The sequence below is a fragment of the Nelusetta ayraudi genome, unplaced genomic scaffold (genome assembly GCF_046127955.1).
Source record: "Nelusetta ayraudi isolate G7.1 ecotype Tasmania unplaced genomic scaffold, CSIRO-AGI_Nayr_v1 ptg000079l, whole genome shotgun sequence".
In the NCBI taxonomy this organism is placed as follows: domain Eukaryota; kingdom Metazoa; phylum Chordata; class Actinopteri; order Tetraodontiformes; family Monacanthidae; genus Nelusetta; species Nelusetta ayraudi.
This window is the reverse complement of record NW_027466129.1, coordinates 2,803,944-2,830,682: the sequence shown is the minus strand read 5'-3', so window position 1 is coordinate 2,830,682 and position 26,739 is coordinate 2,803,944. Positions and strand designations below refer to the sequence as shown.

Genomic DNA, 26,739 nt, shown 5'->3' with positions numbered 1-26,739 from the left:
GTTTCACAACAAGACCACGTTACTTCAAGTGTTTGTTTTGTTTGGTGGTGATCATGTTTGCCATGCGATCAGCTGACGTGTTCAGTTGCTGCCTCCGTCCTGCCATCTGGATGCTTTTGGTGTTTCATGGACCTTTTGTGTGTCTGAACTCAGCAACTTTATCCTCCTCAACTTCAATGTTTGTAGTTTTATTTATAAGATTTTGTAAATGATCAACAAATAAAAAGTAACCCGTGTGTGATTTGAGTAACTCTGGAGTCGTTATTTGCAGACGAGCTGTACTGCAACCTGTTGTCGTCAAGACGGAACCGACCAAGGCTGAGACATTATCAAGACTCGAGAGCATGGAGATCGAGACAAGGCCAAGACGTTATATATCAAAGAAAAATAACAACAAAACAGAAAAAAATGACCAGTATCTTTTTTTTTTTTTTTAATTCAAGTGTGCGTCTAAATCGAACAGCAACATCTCTTTTCAGCAAGGTATCTTTGAATAATTTCCTTTAAAATTTTGCTGCTTTGTCAAATAATTTGGAACCATTTTCAAAAAAACAACTTTGCTTCATAAAATTAAAAAATAAATGAACTACAAATAAGTGGCCAGGGTGACACTCTGGGTGTCACAAACAGTGTGTAAAACAGCAGCAGTTGGATTCTTTTCTGTTATTATCGTGTCATTGTAGTGTTGGCTGAGTCTTGACTGGTCTGGATCAAAAACCCCAAGTCCGTCCAGTCCGAGACCAAGACAAGACCGAGACCAAGACCCTTAAAAAGCGGTCTTGAGACCAAGACCAATCTCGATTACTATAACACTACTGCAACCCGCCACCAGGGGGTCCTGCGGTGCGGCAGCGCTTCCCTGTCTACTCAAGACTCATCAGCGCCCCCCTGTGTTGCAGTTTAAGTACAGAGCTCGCTCAATGAGCTCTTAAATATAATTTTATATATTCCCGTTATTGTCGGCACGATCGATGACGTCACCCGTCTATGACGTCGCCCGTTCAGTTTAGTCGGACCCTCTCCCGGTTTGGAGCCTCTAAAAATACTGAGAGGGGCGGGGGGGCGGAGCCAGGCTCCTCCGCCGTCCAATCAGCTGCAGGCCGGGATTAGCGGACGCGGGTCCGCGGATGTATTTGGTCATGAGGGGCTCATTCCAGCTGAGTGACGCCGAGCAACAGCCACGACCGTCCGGACAAACTTCCAGCTTCCTGCCGCTGCCAGGCTGCTTCCTCCGGGGAGGGACGACGGGGAAGAGTCATTCTCTTCTCTTCTTCACGCCTTCTTCTCTTCTTTTCTCCTCTCCTCTTCTTAACTCCTTCTTCTCTTCTTCTTCTCCTCTACTCATCGTCCTCTGCCGTCCTCCAGCAGCGGGGCACCATGATGAGCAACAGCGGCTTTCTGGAGGCGCAGCTGCCGCCGCACTTCTACCGGAGCGCCGCCGACCTCCTGGAGGAGCAGCAGGAGGAGGAGCAGGAGGAGCAGGAGGAGGAGGAGGAGATGCCAGCCACAGAGAAGGACCTGGCCGAGGACGCGCCGTGGAAGAAGATCCAGCAGAACACCTTCACCAGGTGGTGCAACGAGCACCTGAAGGTCCTGAACAAGCGCATCGGCGACCTGCAGAAGGACCTGAGTGACGGCCTGAAGCTCATCGGGCTGCTGGAGGTGCTGAGCCAGAAGAAGATGTACAGGAAGTACCACTGCAGGCCCAACTTCCGGCAGATGAAGCTGGAGAACGTGTCGGTGGCCCTGGAATTCCTGGAGAGGGAGCGCATCAAGCTTGTGTCCATTGGTGAGTGACGTAGTGTGAGTGACACACACACACACACACACACACACACACACCTGAGCCGCAACCTGTTGCTGACAGCTGATTGGTGCGTTCACGGACTCGGAGCAATCAGACAAACGGCCGCTGTTGCGTTCAACCTGTGAGTGTGGCTCAACAGCAGGGTCGCGGACCTCAGTGGGCCAGTGGGTGACGCAGGGAGGTCGTCACGTGACCCGTAGTCTCTGGTGGGTTGAGTTTGAAGTTTGATGAATGAGTTTCAGAAAGTTTCAAGGTGACAAGGAAGTGGTTCTGGATTCAGGAAGTGAAACAGGAAGTCAAGTTGTATTGCTTAGCATCAGTTAGCAGCATGCTAGCTCTTCAGACACTGTGATTCTCCAATCAGAAACATGGAGGAAGCACGTGTGTGTGTGTGTGTGTGTGTGTGCGCGTGTGTGTTGCTGATTGATGCTGGACAGCTGAGCTTAGCTCCGCCTCCAAACAGCTGCTGAAAATAGACACGACACATGGAGCAGGACTGCAGCCTGACCACACACACAAACACGCACACACACACGCACACACACACAGACACACGCACACATACAGCAGCCTGTCACTCACACTGTTGTTCAGCGTCCTACAGGTAGCTGACAGCACAATCTGTTGTCGTCCAATCAGAGAGCTGCATAATGACAGCAACACTCTCATAGCTGACAAGGGAACTCTGTGTGAGTGTGTGTGTGTGTGTGTGTGTGTGTGTGTGTGTAATGTTTTCCATGTGGTGGTGCAGTCAGCACAAAGGAATGTCACACACACTATCATCCAGGCGTGTGTGTGTGTGTGTGTGTGTGTGTGTGTGTGTGTGTGTGTGTGTGTGTGTGTGTGTGTGTGGAGAACTCCCAGTGATTGAACTGACTGAACGATCAGAGTGGGCGGAGCCAGTCAGGATGGTTCTTGGTTTGTTCTGTGAACGACGCCACAATGATGATGATGATGATGATGATGATGATGTCACATGATGATGATGTCACACTGCCTGTGTGTTGATATTGTGTTGCCGACTCGAATCTGCTGACAGTCACACGTTCACAGCGACAACAACAACATCTGTGTTTCTGCCAGCGTCATGTGGTCTGTCCCAGCCTGGTCTGTGTGTGTGTGTGCGCGTGCGTGCGTGCGTGTGTGTCAGCTGTCGTCACAGTTGTCCTGAAGAATTTCAGCCAACAGCTGAGACAGAGAGCAGACGGTCAGCAGAGAGTGTGTTGCTGTCTGTGTGCGTGCGTGCGTGTGCGTGTGTATTTGTGTGTGTATAGATGAAGAACAACGATAATTGCACACATAGTGTGCGAGCAGCTGTGTCTCCTGTGTTGTGGCTGCTGCCCCCGGAGGCCGTTGTCAGCAGATTCAACCTTCAGCTGGAAAAGTATCTTCAAAAGTCTCCACAGAAAAATGTTAACACAATAATACAACAGTGTGTGTGTGTGTATGCGTGTGTGTGTGTTGGTGTGTGCACAACCACACAACGCAGAGGTCGTGTGACCTCAGACCCTGGAAAACATCAGGGCTGCTTCCTGGAAACCCCCTCGGAGCCGTCTAATCTGTGGAAACACACTTCCTGTGTGTGTGTGTGTGTGTGTGTTCATATTTCCCTCCTCTCAGATATCTGTTCATCCCTCTCTCTCTCTTTCTGATGTGGGAGGAGCCTGAAGCTGCAGGCTGTCTCTGATTGGAGGGGATCTGTGTGTCTCTAGCGCCCCCTCCTGTCCCCCCTCTGCTCACGCTGCTCTCTGGCCTGTGTGTGTCCTTGCTCAGACTCCAAGGCCATCGTTGATGGAAACCTGAAGCTGATCCTGGGTCTGATCTGGACCCTGATCCTGCATTACTCCATCTCCATGCCCATGTGGGAGGATGAGGACCAGGAGAACACCCGCAAGCTGACCCCCAAGCAACGTCTGCTGGGTTGGATCCAGAACAAGGTCCCCCAGCTGCCCATCACCAACTTCCACCGGGACTGGAGGGACGGCAAGGCGCTGGGAGCGCTGGTGGACAACTGCGCCCCCGGTAGGCAGGAGTCCTCGGCTCGTTCCCACGGGAACCAGCGGTGAGAGTCTGACCTTTGACCCTGGCCCTGTCTCCAGGTCTGTGTCCGGATTGGGAGACCTGGGACCCCAGTCAGCCGGTGGAGAATGCCAGGGAGGCCATGCAGCAGGCCGACGACTGGCTGGGAGTCCCTCAGGTGACGCTTGCTCGCTCACACCCAATTCATACGAAAAGGGACTGCAGCCATTAAAGTCAGTGTGCAGGTCCACACCACCAGGGGGCGGCGCGGGCGCCTGCTAGAAGCATCCCTGAAGCTCGAAACTGCTGAAGGTGGTTCTATTTTTTACAGTTCACGCGCCCCGACCATGTCAATCGCAGCAGGTAGAATCGTTCAAGCAGGAAGTATCTATCTATCTATCTATCTATCTATCTATCTATCTATCTATCTATCTATGGTGCACTCTTAGGAAAACAGTAACCATCCTCCTCCTTAAGCATGTACCAGTTAGATGTCTTCAATACTCAGTTGAAGAGAACTCTGATACAACGTAATGATGAGTCAAACCGTCCACAAGAACAGTGAACAAACCAATAAGAACCTGAGGATCACCTGCTGTTCGCGTCCGCAAAAAAAATTTGTAGCAACCATACAGAAATTAAATCGGTAAAATGAAAAAAGTAGAACCAGCAAGTCATAAAAAAATCTGCTCTCATGGGAAATGGAAACCACTTTTATAGTCTTTGGTGTGACTTGGCCAGGGATTGAACCCCCAACCTCTCAGTCTCAGTGCGGACACTCAGCTCACACCAGCAAAGGTCAGGAGGTCAACTCCCACTTGTGTCCCTGCAGGTGATCGCCCCGGAGGAGATCGTCGACCCCAACGTGGACGAGCACTCGGTGATGACTTACCTGTCCCAGTTCCCTAAGTCCAAGCTGAAGCCTGGCGCCCCCCTTAGGGCCAAGACCCTGCACCCCAAGAGGGCCAAGGCCTTCGGTCCAGGTGGGTGGGAGCACTCTGGCCAGCGTTGGGAGTTTTGCGGGTGCTCGGGCTGAAGTGTGTGATTGGTCCTCAGGCGTGGAGCCGCTGGGGAACGTGGTTCTGAAGCCTGCCGCCTTCCTGGTGGAGACAGTGGAGGCGGGTCTGGGCGAAGTCCTGGTGTACGTGGAGGATCCAGAGGGACACACAGAGGAGGTGCACACACACACACACACATGGTCACCTGACCTCCAGTTAATGGGAGAGCAGCAGATGACCTGACTGTCCTTGCCTGTCGACAGGCCCAGGTGACGCCCGTCAACGATGTGAACAGGAGGTACTCAGTGGTATACCTGCCCAAGGTGGAGGGTCTCCACAAGGTAATAACCTCTGACCTCTCCTTCCTCTGCCTGCTTGCCCGGCTCTGATTGGTGGGCTGACTGCTCTGCCCCTCCTCCGCTACCTGTAGGTCAAGGTGCTGTTTGCCGGCCAGGACATCGACCAGAGTCCCTTCGTGGTCAACGTGTCCAAGGCCCTGGGCGACCCGACCCGGGTCCAGGCCCGGGGTCCCGGCCTGCAGCCCACCAACAACCTGGCCAACAAACCCACCTACTTCGACATCTACACGGCAGGTCAGCAGAGGGCGTTCCGGGATGCTGGAGGGGGTCCCAGGTTCAGGGCCATCCCATTATTGTCTGTGCTGCTGTTCCTTAATTATTTTTTTTAAAATTTAAAATGTTTTTTTCATTCATTGAGTTAAAATGAAACGATCAAACACAAACATTCCCAACTCCTGAATGCAATGAATGGAGCATAAAGAAGAATAATCTTATATTATCTGCCCCTTCACCCAAAGAAATACATTTACAAATACCTTAAGTTTAAAACAAAAACATCCACAACAACACAATAAACATAACAATAATGATCATAATAATAGAATATAATAACTGACCTACAAAGCTGACACTCACATTCTACTTTAGGTTCATTTCCTTTTAATCTTCTTCAAACTAAACAGAAAATCTGAGGTGATTATTAACTTTTTAACGACACTCGGAGACAAAGTTTCTTCAACATTCTTGGCTTTCATTCTTCTTTTCAATGTAAACATTGAATTATTTGGTTTCCTTATTCAAATTGTTCCACAAACTGATTCCATAACAGCTCCATCATGTCAGTTCTGAATCTTCTCTCTGCCTGTGGTTCCACCAGGGGCCGGCGCCGGAGACGTGGGTGTGGTGGTCATGGACTCCAACGGGCGGAGGGACACGGTGGAAATCGTCCTAGAGAACAAGGGTGATAGCGTCTTTAGGTGCACCTACATCCCCGTGCTGCAGGGGGCGCACACCGTCTACGTGACCTTCGCCGGGCAGCAGATTCCCAGAAGCCCTTTCACCGTCCACATCTCAGAGGGTTGGTTTGGTCCCTTCCTGGTGTTTCTGGTTCCTCAGTCAATGTGACGGTTCAATATGATAGGCAGAACTTCCTGCAGGTGCTCTACTCCAGGTCCGGGCCTGATAGGTCCTCTGTGCTGCTGAAGGTCCTCCTCTGGTTCCTCAGGTTCCTATGGTTCCTCAGGTCCTTGGACTCCTCAGGTCTATCAGTTTCTTCAGGTTGCTCGGGTTCCTGGTGTTCCTTAGGTTCCTCAGCTTCCTCAGGTTCCTCAGGTTCCTCAGGTTCCTCAGGTTCCTCCGGTCCACAGGCAGAGGCAGCAAGAGTCAGACCCTGGATGACCCTCGCTGATGTTCCTCCTGGATCTCACTGTGGGGACGGAGCCTCGTCCCCGGGCTCCAGATGTGAGAAGAACCTGCAACCAGTCCCCGGCCTTTGGTTGGCTTCAGCTTAACACGATCTGGATGTGGTTGAGATGCGGCTGTGAGATGTTTTCCAGAAGGCCTTGTGAGTCTGTGGCTTTGGGAACCGACCACGACAGCATTGTGTGTCGGTTGTTGCTGTTGTTAGCTCGAAGCGACATACAGCATATATCATTGGGTCTTCAGTTCGATGCTCAAACAGTGTGAGCAGCTTCAGGCTGCTGGCCCAGTTGGACCTGGACCAGGACCTGCAGCCACTGGTCCTTCTTTTGGACTAGCAGAAGTGCAGCAGTGCAGCAGTGTTCCTGGTCCAACTGGATCAGGACCAGCTGGCCTTGACTGAGGTTTTCATCAAATGGAACTCATTTCAGAAGGTCTAGATGGTGAATCTCAGAATTTGACTGGTTTCACTCATTAGTTCTGATTCTGGACATGGCTTTCTTCCCTTGGACCTGGGTCTGGACCTGGTGTGGACCTGGATATAGATCAGGGTCTGGACCAGGTGAAGTTGAAGTGGATCGTCATGGCCCCTGAGAAGCGAGAACCAACGCGTGTCCTTGTTGTCCCTCCTTCAGTTCCTCAGAAGATCCCAGCAGGCGGCTCACCGCCGCTGCTCGCCAGACGCTCCTCAGACACTCCACCCAGGCCCAGGCCACCAAGTTAGTAGCAGCGGTTGACGGGCGGGACCAGTGGGCGGGGCCGGGGTGGACGTGTGGGCGGGGCAATGGTCTGGTCTCATCCGCTGGTCTGAGCTTCCAGCATGAGCAGCTCCGCTTCTCCCTCTGCTACTACTGATCCTCTGTGGGAGCCTCGGGCTCCTCCTCCAACCTCTGCTCTCTCCACCTGCTTCCTACAGTTCACCTGGTGACAAACCAGTTCTGACAAGTGGGCACCAGTAGGAACCAGCAGGAGTGCTGGCCTGGGCCAGCGTCTGTGCTGGTTTCACTGTTGAAACTCCTCCAGTCAGTGAAGGACACAAGTGAATCCATGGCAACGTTCACACAGAGTCACCGAGTCAATGAGCTCCTGAGTCACTGAGCCACGAACACTCGGCTTTCAACTCTTCCTTCTTTTTCTTTATCCTACATTTCCCATGATCCTCGGCTGTTCTGTCCTCTCCTACCAGTTTCAACTTTGCTGCTTTCCCACCAGCACTGTGTGTATGTGTGCGTGTGTGTGTGTGTGTGTGTGTGTGTGTGTGTGTGTGTGTGTGTGTGTACAATAGTACATAGTACAATGTGAAGTTAAACCAGCTTGTGTGTTTGCTGGTGTTTCTCATCACCTCCCAGTATAACCAGTCCCTCCCCTCCCCGTCCTCCCTCCCCGCAGCCTGTAACCCCAGTGCCTGCCGGGCGAGTGGCCGTGGCCTCCAGCCAAAGGGTGTGAGGGTGAAGGAGGTGGCCTACTTCAGGGTCCACACCCGTGGTGCCGGCAGCGGCGAGCTGAGCGTCAGCGTGAAGGGACCCAGTAAGACTCTGCCCACCTGGCGCCCATCAGCCCTACCCCCCTCCTCCTCCTCACTCACCTCCTCTGACTCCTCCTCCGTCTTCTTCTTCTACTGCAGAGGGTCTGGAGGAGCCCGTCAAGGTGCTGGAGGTGGACAACGGCACCTACGAGTGTAATTACTACCCGGTCAGCAGCGGGCAGTACCTGGTGGCCATCAGCTGGGGGGGGCACAGCATCCCCCGCAGGTCAGAGTTCATCAGTGGTGGGGGGGGGGGACGGACTCTCTGGGGCGTGGGCTGAGTGTGTTCAAATAAAAATTGATTGATTGATTAATGGATTGATTGTTGGGTGTGTTCAGCCCCTTCGAGGTCCAGGTGGGCGAGGAGGCGGGGCCTCAGAAGGTGCGGGCCTGGGGTCCGGGCCTGGAGACGGGAGTGGTGGGCCGGAGCGCCGACTTCGTGGTGGAGGCCATCGGCACCGAGGTCGGGACGTTGGGTGGGTCACCTTCTGCGGGGGGGAGGGGCGGAGCCTGGGGGGGCAGGGCTAAGACAGGAAGTAGCAGGAGCTGTGTGTCTGCAGGCTTCTCCATCGAGGGTCCATCGCAGGCCAAGATCGAGTGCGACGACAAAGGCGACGGCTCGTGCGACGTGCGCTACTGGCCGCTGGAGGCAGGTGACTACGCCGTGCACGTCATCTGTGACGACGAGGACGTGAAGGACAGTCCCTTCATGGCCCACATCCTGCCAGCCCCCAGCGGGGGCGCCAGTGTGCTCCCAGAGCAGGTCAGAGTCCCCACCACCACCACCATCATCATCATCATCATCCACACAATGGAACCAGCTGAAAGTTTCCCTGTCTGTTTCTCCCCTCTCCCCCTCCCCTCCCCCCCTCTCACCCTTAGGTCAGGTGTTATGGGGCGGGGCTAGAGCCTCTTGGCTGCATCGTCAACAAACCCGCCCACTTTACCATCGACGCCCGGCGGGCTGGCCGGGGGCCACTCAAGCTCTACGCCCAGGTGAGTCTGCAGAGGCGGGGTGGGGGGGCACACACCGGGAACAAGAGGTGATGCATCTTCTTCTTCTCCTCCTCCTCCTCCTTCTCCCCCTTCTCCTCCTCCTCTTCCTCCTCCTCCTTCTCCTCTTCCTTCTCCTCCTGGTCCTCCTCCCAGGATGCCGAGGGTCTCCCCATCGATGTCCAGGTGTCGGACAACGGAGACGGGACCTTCTACTGCGTCTATGTTCCCAACAAACCCATCAAGCACACCATCCTGGTCACCTGGGGCCAGGTCAACGTTCCCAGCAGTCCCTTTAGGGTAACCACACCACCCATTGCTCTTCCCAGTGCTCCACCCAATGCTCCTGGCCTAAGCTTTCAGATCCAATGTTGCGGCCCATTCATTGATCATGTAGCAGTAGTGTCACTTCCTATCATGTCTCTGTATCACACGTGACGCATCAGGACACATTAGCCAATCAGAATGCTGGAAATATAAAACTTTACTTTTCTGGATTTTTTTTAGCCTTTTAATATTTTTAGAAAGATTAACAATCTAGGACTTAAAAAAATCTAAAAGAAATTACTATCAGCTGTGTTTCAGGTCAAAGCTCGTCCAGTCAGCTGTTTTACAGGCCTTTATTTTATTTTGTATTGTGGTCTTATGGGGGGAAAATGCTTTTTGGGCCTATGGGTTTTTTGGCTGCAGTACCCCCAGTGTCCACTAGGGGAAGGAATCAGTGCACCGCCATGTTGCCAGTCTGGAATCCAGCTATGATAATAGATCTGTGACTTGGAGACGTTGACCTCAGCTTGACTTCCTGTGTGTCAGGTGACCATTGGGGAGGGCAGCCACCCAGAGAAGGTCAAGGTCAACGGTCCGGGCGTAGACAAGTCGGGTCTGAAGGGTGGCGAGCCCACCTACTTCACCGTGGACTGCAGCGAGGCGGGCCAAGGTGAGTCCAAGTGTCTCCGCTGACGCCCCCTCCCTCTGAATGACTGACTGCTGGCTCTCTGGCGCCCCCTGCAGGAGACGTCAGCATTGGGATCAAGTGCGCCCCGGGAGTGGTGGGCCCAGCCGAGGCTGACATCGACTTCGACATCATCAAGAACGACAACGACACCTTCACAGTCAAGTACACGCCTCCGGGGGCGGGGCACTACACCATCATGGTGCTGTTTGCCGACCAGGTGAGGGCGCCACCGCACGCCGCCACTCCACTTCCTGTCTCCTGGAGGAAACTCATCGTCTCTCTCTCCAAAACAGGAAATTCCCATCAGCCCCTTCAGGGTGAAGGTGGAGCCGTCCCACGACGCCGCCAAGGTGCGAGCAGAAGGACCAGGACTCAGCAAGACTGGTGACCAAATTACAGCACAGCAGCCTGGCTGTCACACACATACACACACACACACACAGACACACACAGACAGACTCACAAACACAAAGCTCAGCCGCTCTGCTAACACGGCGTGACTCTGCTGCCCCCTGCAGGTGTGGAGGCAGGGAAGCCCACCCACTTCACCATCTTCACCAAGGGTGCGGGGAAGGCCCAGCCGGAGGTGGGCTTCAGCGGGGGAGGGACGGGGGTGAAGGGCGACGTGGTACGAGACTTCGAGATCATCGACAACCACAACTACTCCTACACCGTCCGCTACACTGCAGAGCAGCAGGTCAGAGGCACAGGTCACATGACCCAGCGGCGGTGACCACAGGGAGCTACTGGCTGTTGCTAACTGTGTTAAGCGTGTGTGTGTGTCCACCAGGGCCAGCTGTCCATCAGTGTGTCCCACGGTGGTGACTTCATCCCCAGGAGTCCCTTCATCATCAGTGTGGCACCGCCGCTGGACCTGACCAGGGTCAAAGTTCAAGGCCTCAGCAGCAGTAAGTCACTGGGGAGGGGGAGTCACCGAGCCCGACAGGAAGTGAGGTCAGACCGGCCACTCTGACTTCCGGTCCTGTGTGTGTGTGTGTGTGATCAGAGGTGGACGTCGGGAAGGACGAGGAGTTTTCCGTCAGCACGCAGGGGGCCGGAGGTCAAGGTCACCTGGAGGTCAAGATCACCTCGCCCTCCCGCCGGCCAATCCCCTGCAAGCTGGAGTCTGACGCGGCCAATGAGGTGCACACGGTCAAGTACATGCCCCCCGAGGAGGGTCCGTACCGGGTGGAGGTGAGCTACGATGGGAACCCGGTGCCCGGGAGCCCCTTCACCGTGGACGCCATCCTGCCGCCGGACCCCACCAAGGTGGGTGGCGCCCGCTGCCTCGCAGACCCCCATGTCCATTCAGAATCACTGGTGTTGTGTTCGTGTGCAGAGGCGGCAAACGTATTCACCTAAAAGTACTGATTCATCTCCTTTATTCAAGTAAAACTAAGATAGTACAGGTTCTGAAATGCAAGAAGTAGAAAGTACCGATATTTGTGTACAAATGGAGAGAGTCAAAATAAAAAAGCAGTCAATATAAGAAATACTTAAGTTACTAATACCTGAAAAATCTACAGTACCATATTATTTTTACTCTATTTTTATACTTTTTTTACTGTCAAGAAAAAGTTTCTCGAAAAGGGAATTACTGTAAAAGTTACTTTTTGTAACAAAGTAAAAATACTTTGTACGTACTTTCTACTTAAGTACGTACCATTACAAAGTTATACTACTACCACTACTACTACTACTACTCAAGTAAAGTCACAAAAAATTAGCAGTTTGTTACTGTGCTTAAGTAGAGAGTGTGACTCTCTACTTAAGCACATACATTAACAAAGTAATACTACTACTACTACTTAAGTATATTAACAAAGCATATTAGCAGTTCCTTACTGACCGCCTGTGCTGCTGTGTGTGCAGGTGCGAGCCTACGGCCCCGGTCTGCAGGGCGGCGTGGTGGGGAAGCCGGCCCCTTTTGCCATCGACACCAAGGGTGCGGGCGGCGGCGGTCTGGGCCTGACAGTGGAGGGGCCCTGCGAGGCCAAGATCGAGTGCCAGGACAACGGCGACGGCTCCTGCTCTGTCTCCTACCTGCCCACCGAGCCCGGCGACTACGCCATCAACATCCTGTTCGCCGAGTGCCACGTGCCCGGCTCGCCCTTTCGGGCAGTTGTGCGGGCGGCCTTGGACCCGGACCGGGTGACGGCCAGCGGGCCAGGCTTGGAGCAGGCCAAGGTGGGCGAGGACGCCGTCTTCACGGTGGACTGCTCCGAGGCCGGCGAGGCGGAGCTCACCGTCCGCATTGTGTCCGACTCGGGTGCCGAGGCCGAGGTCCACGTCCGGGACGAGGGCGACGGCGTCTACACCGTAACCTACATTCCCCGCCTGCACGGCATGTACACTATCACCATCCAGTACGGCGGCCAACAGGTGGCGTGCTCGCCCAGCAGGCTCCAGGTGGATCCGGCGGTGGACACCAGCGGCGTGGAGGTCTTCGGTCCAGGAGTGGAGCCCCAAGGTGGTCGCCCCCAGTCCCGTCCTGACGATGACCTGCAGGTTAGCTTGCTGGCTGGCTGTGCTAACTGCTGGGCTTCTTCCTCTGCAGGCGTCCTCAGGGAAGTCCCCACCCACTTCACCGTGGATGCCCGGGCGCAGCAAAAGAGTGGCGGTGGCGGAGGTGTAGTCAGTGCCCGCATCTCCACCCCGTCAGGCGGCGCAACCGAGGCCTATGTGACTGACGCCGGCGACGGGACCTACCGGGTGGAGTACACGGCCTACGAAGACGGTGAGACCTGCTCTCACAACACTGCGCTAACTCTAATGCTAAGCTATCTGAAGCTGCGTTTCCATGACAGTTTTTCGCAAAATAAAAGCGATAGTTCTAAACTTTTGACAAAGTACAATTGCGATTTGCAGGTGTTTTCATTAAATGGTGTGAAGCACATAAGGCATAATTCTTCAATTTAATTTAATTACGTTTGCTTTTGTTTGTTTGCAGTCGAGAATGGTTGTTATATTTTTCTCTTTGATTACCTGTAAAAAATATTCAGTCTCCTCCTCCGTCCAAATGTAACGGGCCATTTTCACTTGAAGTGAACTGGTCACGTGACCCCGTACGTCATGCCTGCTGATGTGTAAATGCGAAAAAAGGCTTTCCATGACACTTTTGTGACATACCTCTATATGGATATGTCTGAAAAACCACCTCATGAGAGTGTCAAAACCTTTTAGCCAAATTTGAGAGGTTTTTCCAAGTTTAGCTGTTTCCATGATCAGTTTTTTTATTGCCATATTTAGGTTTTGGGCAATTCTAGGGTTCATGGAAATACGGTGGCCAACAAGGGCCAAACACAACACAACTGCCTGATGCGCCTTAGTTTGCAAAAACAGCCGCAGGTATGGAAACGATGCAAATTCACAAAAACAAACACAAGGAAAGACAAAAAGAGGATTGTGGTGCAAACGAAAAAAACAAGATAACTGGTACAGCTGATACAAGATAACAACATATACTTAAATCATCAAATGCACTGCAAACAAAGAAGCAATGGATGCAGGGGACGCTCTTATTTGAACAGCTCAATGGAGAAACACACAGGCAGACCAAGGATGACTGACTGACGGTGTTTCGAACAACAGCAGGAAGGTACTAGTTAGCACAGTAATCTGTTTTATATTTGAAGATATTTTACGCCAGTTTCTGCTAGAAACTCTCTAGTCAGCCGTTCTCAGTCTACCTGTGTGTCTCTCCATAGAGCTGTATTTAGATGCAGTTCTCCATTGAGATGCAGCCATAGTCACAGCCACCCTGTGTACCAGGACAGGAGCCAATCAGGTGCTTGCTAACCGCCTGGCTGGCGTGCTAACCTGCTGGCAGTTCAACAATAATATTGCCAGCTAGCTGAGCTAGCCAGGCTAACGGTAGCATGCAATGTGTATAGACCGAAGCTCACTCCGCCCCAACAACATGTCCAGTGCTAACGCGGCGGTGCCCCCTGCAGGGCTCCACCTGATCGAGGTGCTACTGGACGAGGTCCCGGTGCCCAAGAGTCCGTTCCGGGTGTCGGTTTCGGAGGGCTGCGAGCCCGGCAGGGTGCAAGCCTATGGACCGGGTCTGGAGGAGGGCCTGGTCAACAAGCCCAACTGCTTCACCGTGGAGACCAGGTGAGTGTGGACTACGTGGGTGGGAAGGGGAGCGGAGGTAGGTTCTCCTGCTCGGACTGACCTAGTCCTCCTCAGGGGGGCCGGTACCGGGGGTCTGGGTCTGGCCATCGAGGGTCCGTCCGAGGCCAAGATGTCCTGCAAGGACAACAAGGACGGCAGCTGCAGCGTGGAGTACATCCCCTTCACCCCCGGGGACTATGACGTCAACATCACCTTTGGAGGTCTTCCCGTCCCAGGTCCTCCATCTCCACCAGGACCTCCACCCTGTCCAGGTTCCACAGGCTTCCTCTGACGTGTCTTGTGCTAATAGGGAGTCCGTTCAGGGTTCCGGTGAGGGAGCTGGTGGATCCCAGTAAGGTGAGGTGTTCTGGTCCTGGCCTGGGAAGTGGAGTTCGAGCCGCAGTCCCTCAGACCTTCACGGTAGACTGCAGCAGGGCTGGAGTGGCCCCCCTGGAGGTCCTGCTGTATGGTCCCACAGGTGAGGAGCCCAGTTTCTCTCCGGGTGGAGCAGGACCTGGACAGAAACAGGAGCCCAGTCTGGACAAGTTCATGGTCCACTCTGGTTGCTGGTCGAAGTTCCTGGTCCACTCTGATTCCCAGTCCTAGTTCCTGGTTAGTGGTCCAGGTTCCTGGTCCACTCTGGTCCTGGATCCATGAGGAGTAATAGGTGCTCAGACCTTCAACGTTAACTTACTGACTCAGGTGTTCCTCAGGTGTGGCTGAGCCAGTCAGCATCAGCAACAACAGGGACGGCACCCACACCGTCAGCTACACCCCATCCAGCGACGGCCCCTACACTGTCTGCGTCAAGTACGGCGAGCAGGAGGTTCCACACAGGTCAGGACCTACCCATTACCCGGACAGGAAGTCCTCATGCCTTCACCACCTTTAACGTCTCTGATATTTCCACAGTCCCTTCAAGGTCAAAACCCTCCCAGCACATGACGCCAGCAAGGTCCGTGCTAGCGGTCCTGGTCTGAATATATCCGGGGTCCCAGCCAGCCTGCCCGTGGAGTTCACCATCGACGCCAGGGACGCCGGCGAGGGCCTGCTGACGGTGCAGATCCTGGTGAGTTACAGTCCTCCTCTGGACCAGGAACCGGAGATGGGAACCACGGGAGGCATCATGTGACCAGCAGTGTGTCCCTGATGTGTGTATATGCAGAAGAAGAGCTCCTCCCCTTGCTTGCGGTCCAGTAAGAAGGCTCATCCTCTCCAGAACTGTGTGCCTGTGGCTGAAGGTCGAGACTGTTACTGGTTCAAGGGTCTAGGGTTTTGGGTCCAGGTTCCAGAGTCCACAGTCCTGGGTCCAGGTTCCAGGGTCCTGGGTTGAGGGTCCAGGCCAGGGGTGGACAAACTGTTCAACTGGTGGGCCATAATGGGTTGTAAAATTTGACAGAGGGGCTGGAGCAGCAGCAGATGGATGGAGTGTTTTGGTGAGCCGCCCCATAGGAGGAAAGAATCCATCATGGGATATGTAGAAAACATGTTGCTTTGATGTCAATTAAAAAAGAACCAAAGTAAAGCCCCACAATATTTAGCTCTTGTTTGAAATGACTCTGAAAACACTGAAAACATGAATGAAATACAGCTATTTCATGACTTACTCAATATTAATACAGTATCATTTCTTCAAGTTCGGAAGGCCGGATTAAAAAGCTTAACAGGCCGCATATGGCCCACGGGCCGTATTTTATCCTGGGTCCAGATTCCAGGATCCACAGTCCTGGGACCTAGTTCCAGGTTCCTGGGGGTAGGGTCAAGGATCCAGGGTCAACAATCCTGGGTCCAGGGTCTGGGGTTCAGGGAGCGTCCCCTGCTGGGCTCTTAGGGAAGGGCCACGTACGACCTTCATCCTGCAGTTCAGCTCAGACGAGAAGCTCTAGCGCCCCCTAGTTTCTCCCATGGCAACTGGCTTTGCCTAACCAGCTAACAATGCAGCTGCACTGCTGCACCTGACCCAACCACTGACCCGGGTATTACCGGATGGCTAGTGGTAGCATTAGCAGTGATGATGCCAGCAGGACAGCTCAGACTTCCTGCCTCCTCCCCAGGACCCGGAGGGGAAGCCCAAGAAGGCCACCATTCGGGACAACCGGGACGGGACATACACCGTGTCCTACGTCCCAGATGCTGCCGGCCGCTACACCATCACCATCAAGTATGGCGGTGACGAGATCCCCTACTCACCATACCGCATCCACGCACTACCCACTGGAGACGCCAGCAAGTGTCTGGTCACAGGTCAGACTCCGCCCACTGCCGCCCTCGTTTAACCAATCAGCTTCAAACTGCCCAGGAAGTGTCTCAGGTTCTCTGCTGTTTCTCCACAGTGTCAATCGGAGGACATGGGCCAGGTGAGTTGGCCACTCTGATGACATCACACCTCGGCTTCATTGACGCAAAGGACCCAACCTAATCAGCAGATACCACGTGTTCCTGCATGCTAACCAGCGAGCCTGTCCCAGTATAGGCTGCTGTAGTTCCAGCTCAGATCTTCTGGTTTTTGGGTTAAAAAAAGTGTACTTGGCTAGCTGTTAGCTCAGGGGTTGGCCAAGATGGGTTGTAAAATGTGACAAGGGGGCTGGAGCAGCAGTAGATGGATGGAGTGTTTTGGTGAGCCACCTCATAGGAGGAAAAAATATAGTTTGCAGTTTTGTACTTTCGCCATGTCTGCCCTCGAACCACCACCATAATCAACTAGAACCACCTGGAACCACCCAGAACAACCTAGAACCACCTAGAACCTCCTAGGACCACCTACAATATCCTAGAACGCCCACAGAACCACCTAGAGCTTCCTAGAACTACAGAGAACACCCCAGAACTACCTATAACCACAGAAAACTACCACCAGAACTACCTTGGACCACCTAGAACCATCTCTGGACCATCTAGGCCAGGGATGACCATCTGTGCCACAGTTTTGACTGGTGGGCCACAGTGGGTTATAATATGTAACAGAGGGGCTGGAGCAGTAGCAGATGGATGGAGTGTTTTTGTTAGTCACCTCATAGGAGGAAAAAAAAATCTATCATGGGATATGTAGAAAACATGTTGCTTTAATGTCAATCGAAAGTGAACCAAAGCAAAGTTGCAACCAAATCAGTGTCTTTAAAGCCCCACGGTGTTTAGCTCTTAATTAAAATGACTGAAAATGAAATACAGCAATTTTATGACTGACTGATAATTAATGTAATTTCTTCAAGATTTAAAAAGCTTAATGGGCCGTAGTTTACCCACGCCTGTGTTAGCTGCTAGCTCACCGCACCCCCCCCCCCCCGGCCCTCCCTCAACCTCGGTCCTGCAGGATCAGGCGTGGGGCCGACCATCCAGATCGGCGAGGAGACGGTCATCACTGTGGACGCCAAGGCGGCCGGCAAAGGTAAAGTCACCTGCAAGGTATCGACGCCCGACGGGGCGGAGCTGGATGTGGACGTGGTGGAGAACACAGATGGAACCTTCGACATTTACTACACGGCGCCGGAACCCGGAAAGTACGTCATCACCATCCGATTTGGAGGAGAGAACATCCCCAACAGCCCCTTCCACGTGGTGGTGAGACGGATAGGAAGTGATGTCGCACGGTGTGCTGTGATGTCACTAACACGCAGGAAGTCCGGTTGTGTGTGTGTGTGTGTGTGTGTGTGTGTGTGTGTGTGTGTGTGTGTGTGTTTGTGTGTGCGTGTGTGTGTGCATTCTAAAGCATGTACCTTGTTTCCTGTCAGGTGAGTGACTCTGGTCCAATCGTAGAGGAGCCTTGTGACCCACCTCAGTTACAGCAGCCGCTCACTTCCTGTGTGCGTGGCGCCCCCTGCTGGGTACCCCAGCCGTCCACACACACTCACACACGCACACACACACACACACACGCACACACACACACACACACACACACACTCTGCATGCTGGTGCTGCTGCTTTTTTCAACGTTAACTCCTCTTTCCTGCCTGCTGGTTCAAAACCGGTTCAAACTGATTCAAAACCACTTTAAAGGTTTTAAAAACCCTTTGACTCTATTTAAACCGATCTAAAAACTAATTTAACCCAATTTGAAAACTGAACTGTTTTTAAAACCACCTTAAGCTGAACTAAAAGCAATTTTAAATTGGTTTGAAAACACTTTAACGCTAAGGCTGTTTTAAAAACTACTGTAGTTTAAACCGGTTTGAAAACCACTCTAAACCGGTTCAGCATCTCTGCTACCACTGCCGCCGTCTCCGCCCTGCTGCTCCCAGTGCGTTGACCACCGGGTCCTCCCTCCCCCCTCACACAGGCCACTGAGGATGTAATTGGTCCGCTGGAGGTGGCAGCGCCGCTGCTGCGGCCCTTCAGCCTGGTCATTCCCTTCACTGTGCAGACCGGAGAGATCACAGGTCAGTTCCCCGTGGGCCCCGCGGTGCCGCCTGCAGGGGGTCGCTGCGTCTTTCTCACCAGATCGTCCCTGCAGGTGAGGTCCGGATGCCATCGGGTCGGACTGCACCCCCGCTGGTGGCCGACAACAAGGATGGAACGGTGACAGTGAGGTACTCGCCGTCGGAGCGAGGCCTGCACGAGATGCACATCAAGTACGACGGCAATCACATCCCAGGTGATGATTAATATTTTTAAATGGGTATTATTATATTGCTGTATATTGGAGTAACAGTGTGTTATTATTATTATTATTGTTATTATTATTATTACTATTATTATTATCATTTTACTCGTATTCATATTTTCATATATAATAATTACTGCTATCGTCCATATAGAGATCATAAGGAATAGAGGGTGGGGGTAGGAGTGTGTACGAGTTTATTTCTTACTACTCTTTTCAAGCATGTTTGATTTTATTTATTTTCATTTTTTATTTTGTTTACTTATTAACCTAATTATGTACCAGTATTGATTTTTAGCTGATTTGTGCTGTTTCTTTTGCTTTCACTGTTTTCATGTTCTAAATTTGGATTTCAAATCGATCCTCGCCCTCTCCCCACAGGAAGTCCTCTCCAGTTCTACGTGGACGCCATCAACAGCGGTCATGTGACGGCGTTCGGCCCCGGCCTGAGCCACGGCACCGCCCACCGGGCCGCGACCTTCACCATCGTCACCAAGGATGCCGGAGAAGGTGCCTGCGGGGGTGGGGGGCTGTCCTGGTTGATTGGTTGATTGTTTGATTGACAGGGTATGGGTGGGTGGGGCTTGCTGCAAGGGGCCTGTCCATGGTTGGTTGATTGACAGAGTGTGGGTGGGTGGGGCTTGCTGCAAGGGGCCTGTCCATGGTTGGTTGATTGACAGGGTGTGGGTGGGAACTGCTGCCGGGGGGTGGGGGGGACGTTGTCCTGGTTGGTTAGTTGACGGGTGGTTTAGGGGCGGGGCCTGCTGCAGGGGGACTGTACTGGTTGGTTGGTTGATTGACAGGGTGTGTGGGGGTGGGGCTTGCTGTAGGGGGCCTGTCCTTGGTTGGTTGATTGACAGGGTGTGGGTGGGAACTGCTGCCGGGGGGCGGGGGGGACATTGTCCTGGTTGGTTAGTTGATGGGTGGTTTAGGGGCGGGGCCTGCTGCAGGGGGACTGTACTGGTTGGTTGGTTGATTGACAGGGTGTGTGGGCGGGGCTTGCTGCAGGGGGGCTGTCCCTGGCCGTGGAGGGGCCATCCAAGGCGGAGATCAGCTGCCAGGACAATAAGGACGGCACCTGCGCCGTGTCCTACCTGCCCACAGTACCTGGCGACTACAGCATCATCGTCCGTTTCGACGAGCACCACATCCCCGGCAGCCCCTTCACCGCTAGGATCACCGGTACCTGAACGCACCACCGTCCATCCGTTTAAACTTCCCACCTCCCCACACTCACCTTCCATCTGCCCGCAGGTGAGGAGGAGTCCAGCAGGGTGGCGCCACTCAGCGTGGGCATGTCCAGCGACGTCTCGCTGCAGATCGCCGAGACGGACCTGAGCATCCTGACGGCGAGCATCAGGGCGCCGTCCGGCCACGAGGAGCCCTGCCTGCTCAAGAGGCTCCCCAACAGGCACATCGGTGCGTGGCAACGCTGCCCCCTGCAGGCCCGGAGGAGCCGCCTTCAACCTGACACTGACCTTCTGCTGCCCCCCCCCTCCCCCTGCAGGCATCTCCTTCACGCCCAAGGAGGTGGGTGAGCACGTGGTGAGCGTGAGGAAGGGTGGCAAGCACGTGACCAACAGCCCCTTCAGGATTGCCGTGGGCCAATCAGAGATTGGCGACGCCTCCAGGGTCAAGGTCAAGGGCCACGGCCTGGTGGAGGGCCACACGCTGGAGGTGGCCGACTTCATCGTGGACACGAGAACCGCTGGTGAGTCTCAGTCCCCCCCCCGGGGGGCCAGCAGGGTGAGGGGCGCTGAGGTCAGGATCCAATATGTCGTCCGGTTTAAAATGGTTCAAAACCACTTGAAATGGTTTACAAAGTCTTTAAATCTATTTAAACTGATTTAAATAGTAGTTTAAACAGGTCTAAACACACTTCATCATTTAAACTGGTTTAAAAAAACCCTTTAAGCAGATCTAAGAACGAGTTTAAAGACCACTCTGAACCACTCTCTCAGTGTGTTGACCACCTTGATAATAATTTTAGAGAGATTAAATGTCAAGGATTTAAAAGCTACAGAATTTTTTTTTATTATGATCTGTGTTTCAGGTCTAAGGTTGTCCTGTCCTTTATTGGGGAGGGGGGGCTTTTTGGGGCCGTATGGGTTTTTTGGCTGCAGTACCTCCAGTGTGCACTGGGATAGAATAACACATCCACTGGTTCCCACCCAGGTTACGGCGGCCTGGGCCTGTCCATCGAGGGTCCCAGCAAGGTGGACATCAACTGCGAGGACGTGGACGACGGCACTTGCAGGGTGACCTACTGCCCCACCGAACCAGGAAGTTACATCATCAACATCAAGTTCGCTGACCAGCACATACCAGGCACGACCGCCGAGGTCACTTCCTGTGGAGTAGAGGGGGGCACAGGGCTGAGATGTGACACCTGTGTACGTGTGTTTGTGTGTGTGTGTGTGTGTGCGAGCGCAGGAAGCCCCTTCACAGTGAAGGTGTTTGGCGAGGGCCGAGTCAAGGAGAGCATCACCAGGCGGCGCCAGGCGCCTGCCATCGCCACAGTGGGAAGCACCTGCGACCTCAACCTCAAGATCCCAGGTAAGCTGTGACCTCACGGCCCCGGCCCCCCGCACCCCTCGTCTGACCTTTGACCTCTGACCTCCTCCTCCCTGCTGGGACAGGGAACTGGTTCCAGTCGGCCTCGGCTCAGGAGCGCCTGACTCGCACCTTCACCCGCAGCAGCCACACCTACACCCGCACCGAGCGCACTGAGATCAGCAAGATGCATGGCGGCGAGACCAAGCGGGAGGTGCGGGTGGAACAGAGCACGCAGGTGGGTGGAGCCCAGCCCTTCAGCGACGCCTTCACTGACTTCAGCAACGGCCTGCAGGACGGTCAGTGTCTCTTTCTCTTCTATTCAGATATATTTTTTAAAAATCATTTCCCCCAGTGGCCACTTATGGCACTGCAGGTTTAGGTATAATGTATTTAATTTTATTTTATTTTTTGCGTTTTTATAATACAATAAATTGACTTTGTTTTTAAAGAAAACCACATGGCTGTCAGACAGTTGACTGGTCGCCTCAAGCACTTTTCACCATGAACATTTCTGTTGGATGTCTTTCACTCAGGGACTTTTCGTCTTTCTTTCTTTCTTTTTCACTTGAGTTTTTTTTATTGATACAAACTTAGTGTGATTGCAACATTCCAACAGACACAAACAAACACACTTAAAAAAAAGAAAAACAAGAAAAGGAAATTAAAACGGCAAAATGACAAACATGGAAGTCATCCACAGTCCTTCACCTTGAAGCTACACCCACACATCCTATTTTACTGACTTTTTTTGTTTAATCATGTTTGCGTACTTAATTATGTACCAAATTGGTCTCTGTTTAATATGCAAGGTAGCCTAATGATCTTTTCTCTGACACCATGATCGATTGTAAATGTAATAGTGGGAAGGGGTAGGTTCACCATAAGCCTTGGCTTCTTATCCGTCCGCTTCCTCTGTATGTCTGTCATTCATACCAAATAAAACAATCATTTATTCATTCATTCATTCCTTCCTTCCTCAGGGGAGGCGGGGCCCCAGGAGGTGACGGCCCAGGTGAGCAGCCCCGGTGGGGTGACGGAGGAAGCGCAGGTGGTCCGGGGGGAGGACAGCACCTACAGCGTGCGCTTCGTGCCCCAGGAGACCGGGCCCCACACGGTCAGCGTCAGGTTCAGGGGCCAGCACGTGCCCGGGAGCCCCTTCCTCTTCACCGTGGGGCCCCTGGGGGAGGGCGGCGCCCACAAGGTCCGGGCCGGGGGGCCGGGCCTGGATGCAGGCGTGGCCGGGACCCCAGGTGGGTCCACGCTCAGTCTGTGTGTGAGTGTGTTAAGGCAGAGCAGTGAGCGTTCTGTCTCGTCCTGCAGCCGAGTTCAGCATTTGGACCAGAGAAGCTGGAGCTGGAGGTCTGTCCATCGCCGTGGAGGGACCCAGCAAGGCCGAGATCACCTTTGAGGACCGCAAGGACGGCTCCTGCGGAGTCTCCTATGTTGTCCAGGAGCCAGGTGAGTCAGCAGACCTCAAAGGAACCTATAGAGGAACCTCTGTGGAACCTTCCCTCAGAGGAACCTTCCATCAAATGAACCATCCCTCAGAGGAACCTCTGAGAAACCTTCCCTCTGAGGAACCTCTAAAGGAACCTCTGAGGAACCTTCCATCAGAGGAACGTCAGAGGAACCTTCCCTCAGATTAATCTTCCTTCAGATTAACTAGATTAATCTTCCCTCTGAGGAACTTCAGCCACCTTCTCCTCTCCTCTCCTCTCCAGGTGACTACGAGGTCTCCATCAAGTTCAACGACGAGCACGTCCCCGACTCTCCCTTCATGGTGCCGGTGGCCACGCTGTCTGATGACGCTCGCCGCCTCACCATCGCCAGCCTGCAGGTGGTGCCGCCTCCCCCTAGTTCTCCTGAGAGATGTACTGTGGTGGTGGTGTATCTGACGTTCTTGCTCTCCTGCAGGAGAAGGCCCTGAGGGCCGGCCAGGAGGCCTCCTTCGCCGTGCAGCTCAACGGCGCCCGCGGCCTGGTGGACGCCAAGATCCACAGTCCGTCCGGTGCCACCGAGGACTGTCCAGTCAGCCAGCTGGACTCTGGTGAGGCGCCCCCTGCTGGACACTCACTGACAGTCAGGGTTCTCCTCCAGTGGGAGGTCCTGACGGAGATGCCCCTCCTCCTCTTACTCTTCCCCCTCCTTCTTCCTCCTCCTCCTCTTCCTCCTCGTTCCCCTCCTCCTCCCTCTCCTCCCCCTCCCCTTCTCCCCACCTCCTCCTATTCCTGCTCCTTCCCCTCCATCCTTCTATTCCTCCTTCTTCTTCCTCTTCTGCCCCGCCTGCTCCTCCTCACTCTTCTCCTCCTCCTCCTCCTCCCCCTCACAATCCTGCTCCTTCCCCACCTCCCCATTTTCTTTACCCTCCTCCTACTGCTCTGCTCACCCTTCTCTCCCCTGCTCCTCTTCCTTGTCTTCATTCTTTCTCTCCCTCCTCCTACTCCTCACAATCTTGCTCCTCCTCCTCCTCATCCCTCTTCTTCCTCCTCCTCCTCCTCCTCACAATCTTGCTCCACCTCCTCATCCCCCTTCTTCCTCCTCCCTCCTCATCGCCCTCCTCCCTCTCCTCCTATTCCACCTCTTCCTCCTCCCCCTCCTCCTCCATTCTTCTCCTCCCCCTCGTCCTCCCCCTCATGCACTCTCCTCCTCCTCCCCCTCCACCTAAACTCTTCTCCTCCTCCTCCTCCTCCTCCTCCTCCTCTCCCTCCTCCACTCTTCTCCCCACCTCACCTCCTCACTCTCCCCCTCCTCCTCCTCCTCAGACCAGCACGCCATCAGGTTCCTCCCCCGGGAGAATGGCGCCCACACGCTGGACGTGCGTTTCAACGGCAGCCACATCCCCGGCAGTCCCTTCAGGCTCCAGGTGGGGGAGCCAGTGCTGAGCGGCGACCCGGGCCTGGTGTCGGCGTCGGGGCCGGGCCTGGAGGGTGGGGTGACGGGCGCGGCCTCGCACTTCGTGGTGAAGACGTGCGAGGCGGGTGGCGGTGGCGCCCTGTCGGTGACCATCGACGGGCCGTCCAAGGTCAAGATGGAGGTCATGGAGGTGGCGCAGGGCTACCAGGTGTCCTACACCCCCACCGCCCCTGGCAGCTACCTCATCTCCGTCAGGTACGGCGGCCCCCACCACATCGTGGGCAGCCCATTCAAGGCCACTGTCACAGGTGGGTGTGTTCCCTCCACTCCCCTCTACCCCCTCCTCTGGAGGTCATGTGACCCCTGACCTCTGACCCCGCAGGCCCTGCTCTGTCGGCTGGACACGCGCTCCGTGAGAGCTCTTCCGTGCTGGTGGAGACGGTCAGCAAAGTGGCGGCGGCGGCGGCGGCGGTGGGCGGAGCCTTCTCGGCTCTGCCCAGGTTCTCCTCGGACAGCAGTCAGGTGGTCTCCAGGGGGGCGGGGCTGTCCAAGGCCTTCATCGGCCAGAGGAACACCTTCACTGTGGATTGCAGCAGAGCAGGTCAGGACACGCCCACTCCTCTCTCTTTCATTGCTCCTCCCTCCCCCTCCTTCTCTCCCTCCCTCTCTCCCTCTGTCCTCCGTCCTCCCTCCCTCTTCTTCTCTACCCCTCATTCCTTCCACCCCCCCCACCCCCCCTTCTCTCTCCCTCCTCCTTTTTTCCTTCCTCAGCTTTGGCCTCAATCTGTTCAGTACAGTCCAGATTATTCTGTCACAACTTTTTGCAAAATTATTATTATTTAAAAAAAAAAAAATTCATTTCATTCAGGGCAAAAATATCCATAATTTCTACTTTTCACTCAAGCACATTTCAGGACTGTCCTTTCTTATTTTGACTTGAGTAAAGGTACAACTTTTACTTATACCAGAGTATCCCTGCTTTTATTTCAGTACAGAATGTGAATACTTGTTGCCACCTCTGCCCATCTGACCTTCGATCTCCCCATTGCAGGAACCAACATGCTGATGGTGGGCGTGCACGGGCCCCAGGCACCCTGTGAGGAGGTGCACGTCAAGCACCTGGGCGGCCGCATGTACACAGTGAGCTACACAGTGAAGGAGCAGGGCGGATACATCCTCATCGTCAAGTGGGGCGAGCAGCACGTCCCCGGCAGCCCCTTCCACGTCACCGTGCCATGAGGGGGCGCTATCCAGGTCATGGTGGTCAAGGAGGTCAAGGACAGGGAGGTTAGAGAAGTCAGGGAGGTCAGGGAGATCGAGAAGGTTAGGGAGGCCATAGGGGTCAAGGAGGTCAAGGACACAGGAGGTTAGAGAAGTCAGGGAGGTCAAGGACAGGAGGTCAGAGCGGTCAAGGAGGTCAGGGAAGGTCAGAGAGGTCAGAGAGAGGTGACCTCCCCGACCTCTCTGACCTTCCTGACCGGAACCGAGTAGCGGATAATCTTCCGGTCGTCTTCTTCTTCTGCTGCTGCTGGTTTCCACACAGGAAGAAGTGGCTGCTTGCCACCACAGAAGAAGAAGAAGCAGAAGAGCGGAGGACTGTGATTGGAGGAACCAGCGACTCTGTCCGGCAACATTTTATAGCTTTTTTTTTTTTTAATGCTTTGTCTATATGAATAAATCCAGTTTGAACCGCTTGAGAAATTTCAATAAACTTTATTGGCTGGTGTTCTTGACTCCTGATGGGTTGACACCCCCTGCCACCACCACCACCCTACCAACTCCTTCCCCCAGCAGTGAGCCACTTGACACACACACAGAATAAAACTCTCCTGCAGTTCTGCAGGGAGCCAGGAGACGGCAGCATTCAGCTGAGCAGCAGGAGGGTTGGAGGAAATCCTGGAGTTGCCCTCCCTCCCTTGTCCTCATCCACTGCCCCCCCCCCCCCCCCCCCCACACACACACACACACTCCCCAACTCCTCCTCCCTTCCCTCACCCCCCCCCCTTCTCCTCTCTGGCTATTATTAGCTGGGGGGGGGGGGGTGCAGGGGGATAAAAATACTTCCTCCTCATTAACCAACTGGATCTCTGATCACAGACTGTGGGGATCAGCAGCTGGAGTCACAGGTATTACCCAGCAGGCTTTGCTGTTTGATGCTTCACACTATCTCACTCACTAACTTGGGATGGTGATAGTGAGGAAGATGATAACGGTGGTGGTGATGATGAAGGTGATAACGGAACAGTTTATCTTCTGCCTAGCAGCATTAACTAGCCTCTAACTCAATTTATCAGCAACTGATCACCATATGTGTGTGTGTGTGTGTGTGCGTGTGTTTGTGTGTCAGCCGAGCAGCTGCTGTGTTGGTGTGTTGTGTTGTCGCAGATGTTGTTTGTGTTACTCAGTGGACCAAACACGACAACAAAACAACAGAAATCAGTTCATTTTCATCACCCTCCTCCTCTTCCTCCTGGTCCTTCTCTTCTGCCTCCTCCTCCTCCTCCTCCTCCTCCTCTTCCTGCTCCTTCCCCTCCTCCTCCTCCGTCACCTCCACTTCCTCCAACTCCTCCACCTCCTCCTCGTCCTCCACTCAGGGAAC

The 26,739-nt window shown here is 53.9% G+C and overlaps 1 protein-coding gene across 10 annotated transcripts; it reads left to right on the top strand.

Annotated features, from left to right (window-relative positions):
• The first annotated feature begins 1,155 nt into the window (after positions 1–1,155).
• Positions 1,156–25,866, top strand: LOC142899997 (filamin-C-like). Of its 10 annotated transcripts, XR_012928840.1 has the most exons (50): positions 1,156–1,789; positions 3,581–3,829; positions 3,907–4,004; positions 4,659–4,809; positions 4,883–5,001; positions 5,088–5,165; positions 5,255–5,417; positions 6,001–6,201; positions 7,178–7,261; positions 7,932–8,069; positions 8,167–8,293; positions 8,407–8,543; positions 8,628–8,830; positions 8,950–9,063; positions 9,217–9,360; positions 9,874–9,997; positions 10,072–10,232; positions 10,309–10,399; positions 10,534–10,712; positions 10,806–10,923; positions 11,022–11,284; positions 11,888–12,488; positions 12,573–12,752; positions 13,969–14,131; positions 14,207–14,367; positions 14,442–14,609; positions 14,845–14,968; positions 15,044–15,200; positions 16,186–16,375; positions 16,465–16,488; positions 17,442–17,689; positions 17,860–17,952; positions 18,408–18,507; positions 18,582–18,722; positions 19,113–19,241; positions 19,740–19,913; positions 19,986–20,150; positions 20,239–20,442; positions 20,907–21,059; positions 21,165–21,287; positions 21,371–21,583; positions 22,268–22,537; positions 22,608–22,745; positions 23,009–23,124; positions 23,202–23,334; positions 24,050–24,448; positions 24,523–24,741; positions 25,192–25,436; positions 25,473–25,500; positions 25,553–25,866. XR_012928840.1 is itself a non-coding variant. In XM_076043988.1 (48 exons), the coding sequence occupies exons 1-48, from the start codon at positions 1,378–1,380 to the stop codon at positions 25,377–25,379; spliced, it is 8,325 nt and encodes a 2,774-aa protein (XP_075900103.1). In that variant the 5' UTR covers positions 1,156–1,377; the 3' UTR covers positions 25,380–25,866. The 10 variants fall into 10 exon arrangements, 9 of the variants coding, with proteins under 9 accessions (XP_075900103.1, XP_075900104.1, XP_075900102.1 ...); XM_076043988.1 differs by having other exon boundaries at positions 11,888–12,485; positions 25,192–25,866; XM_076043989.1 differs by having other exon boundaries at positions 17,860–17,931; positions 25,192–25,866.
• The last annotated feature ends 873 nt before the right edge of the window (positions 25,867–26,739 follow it).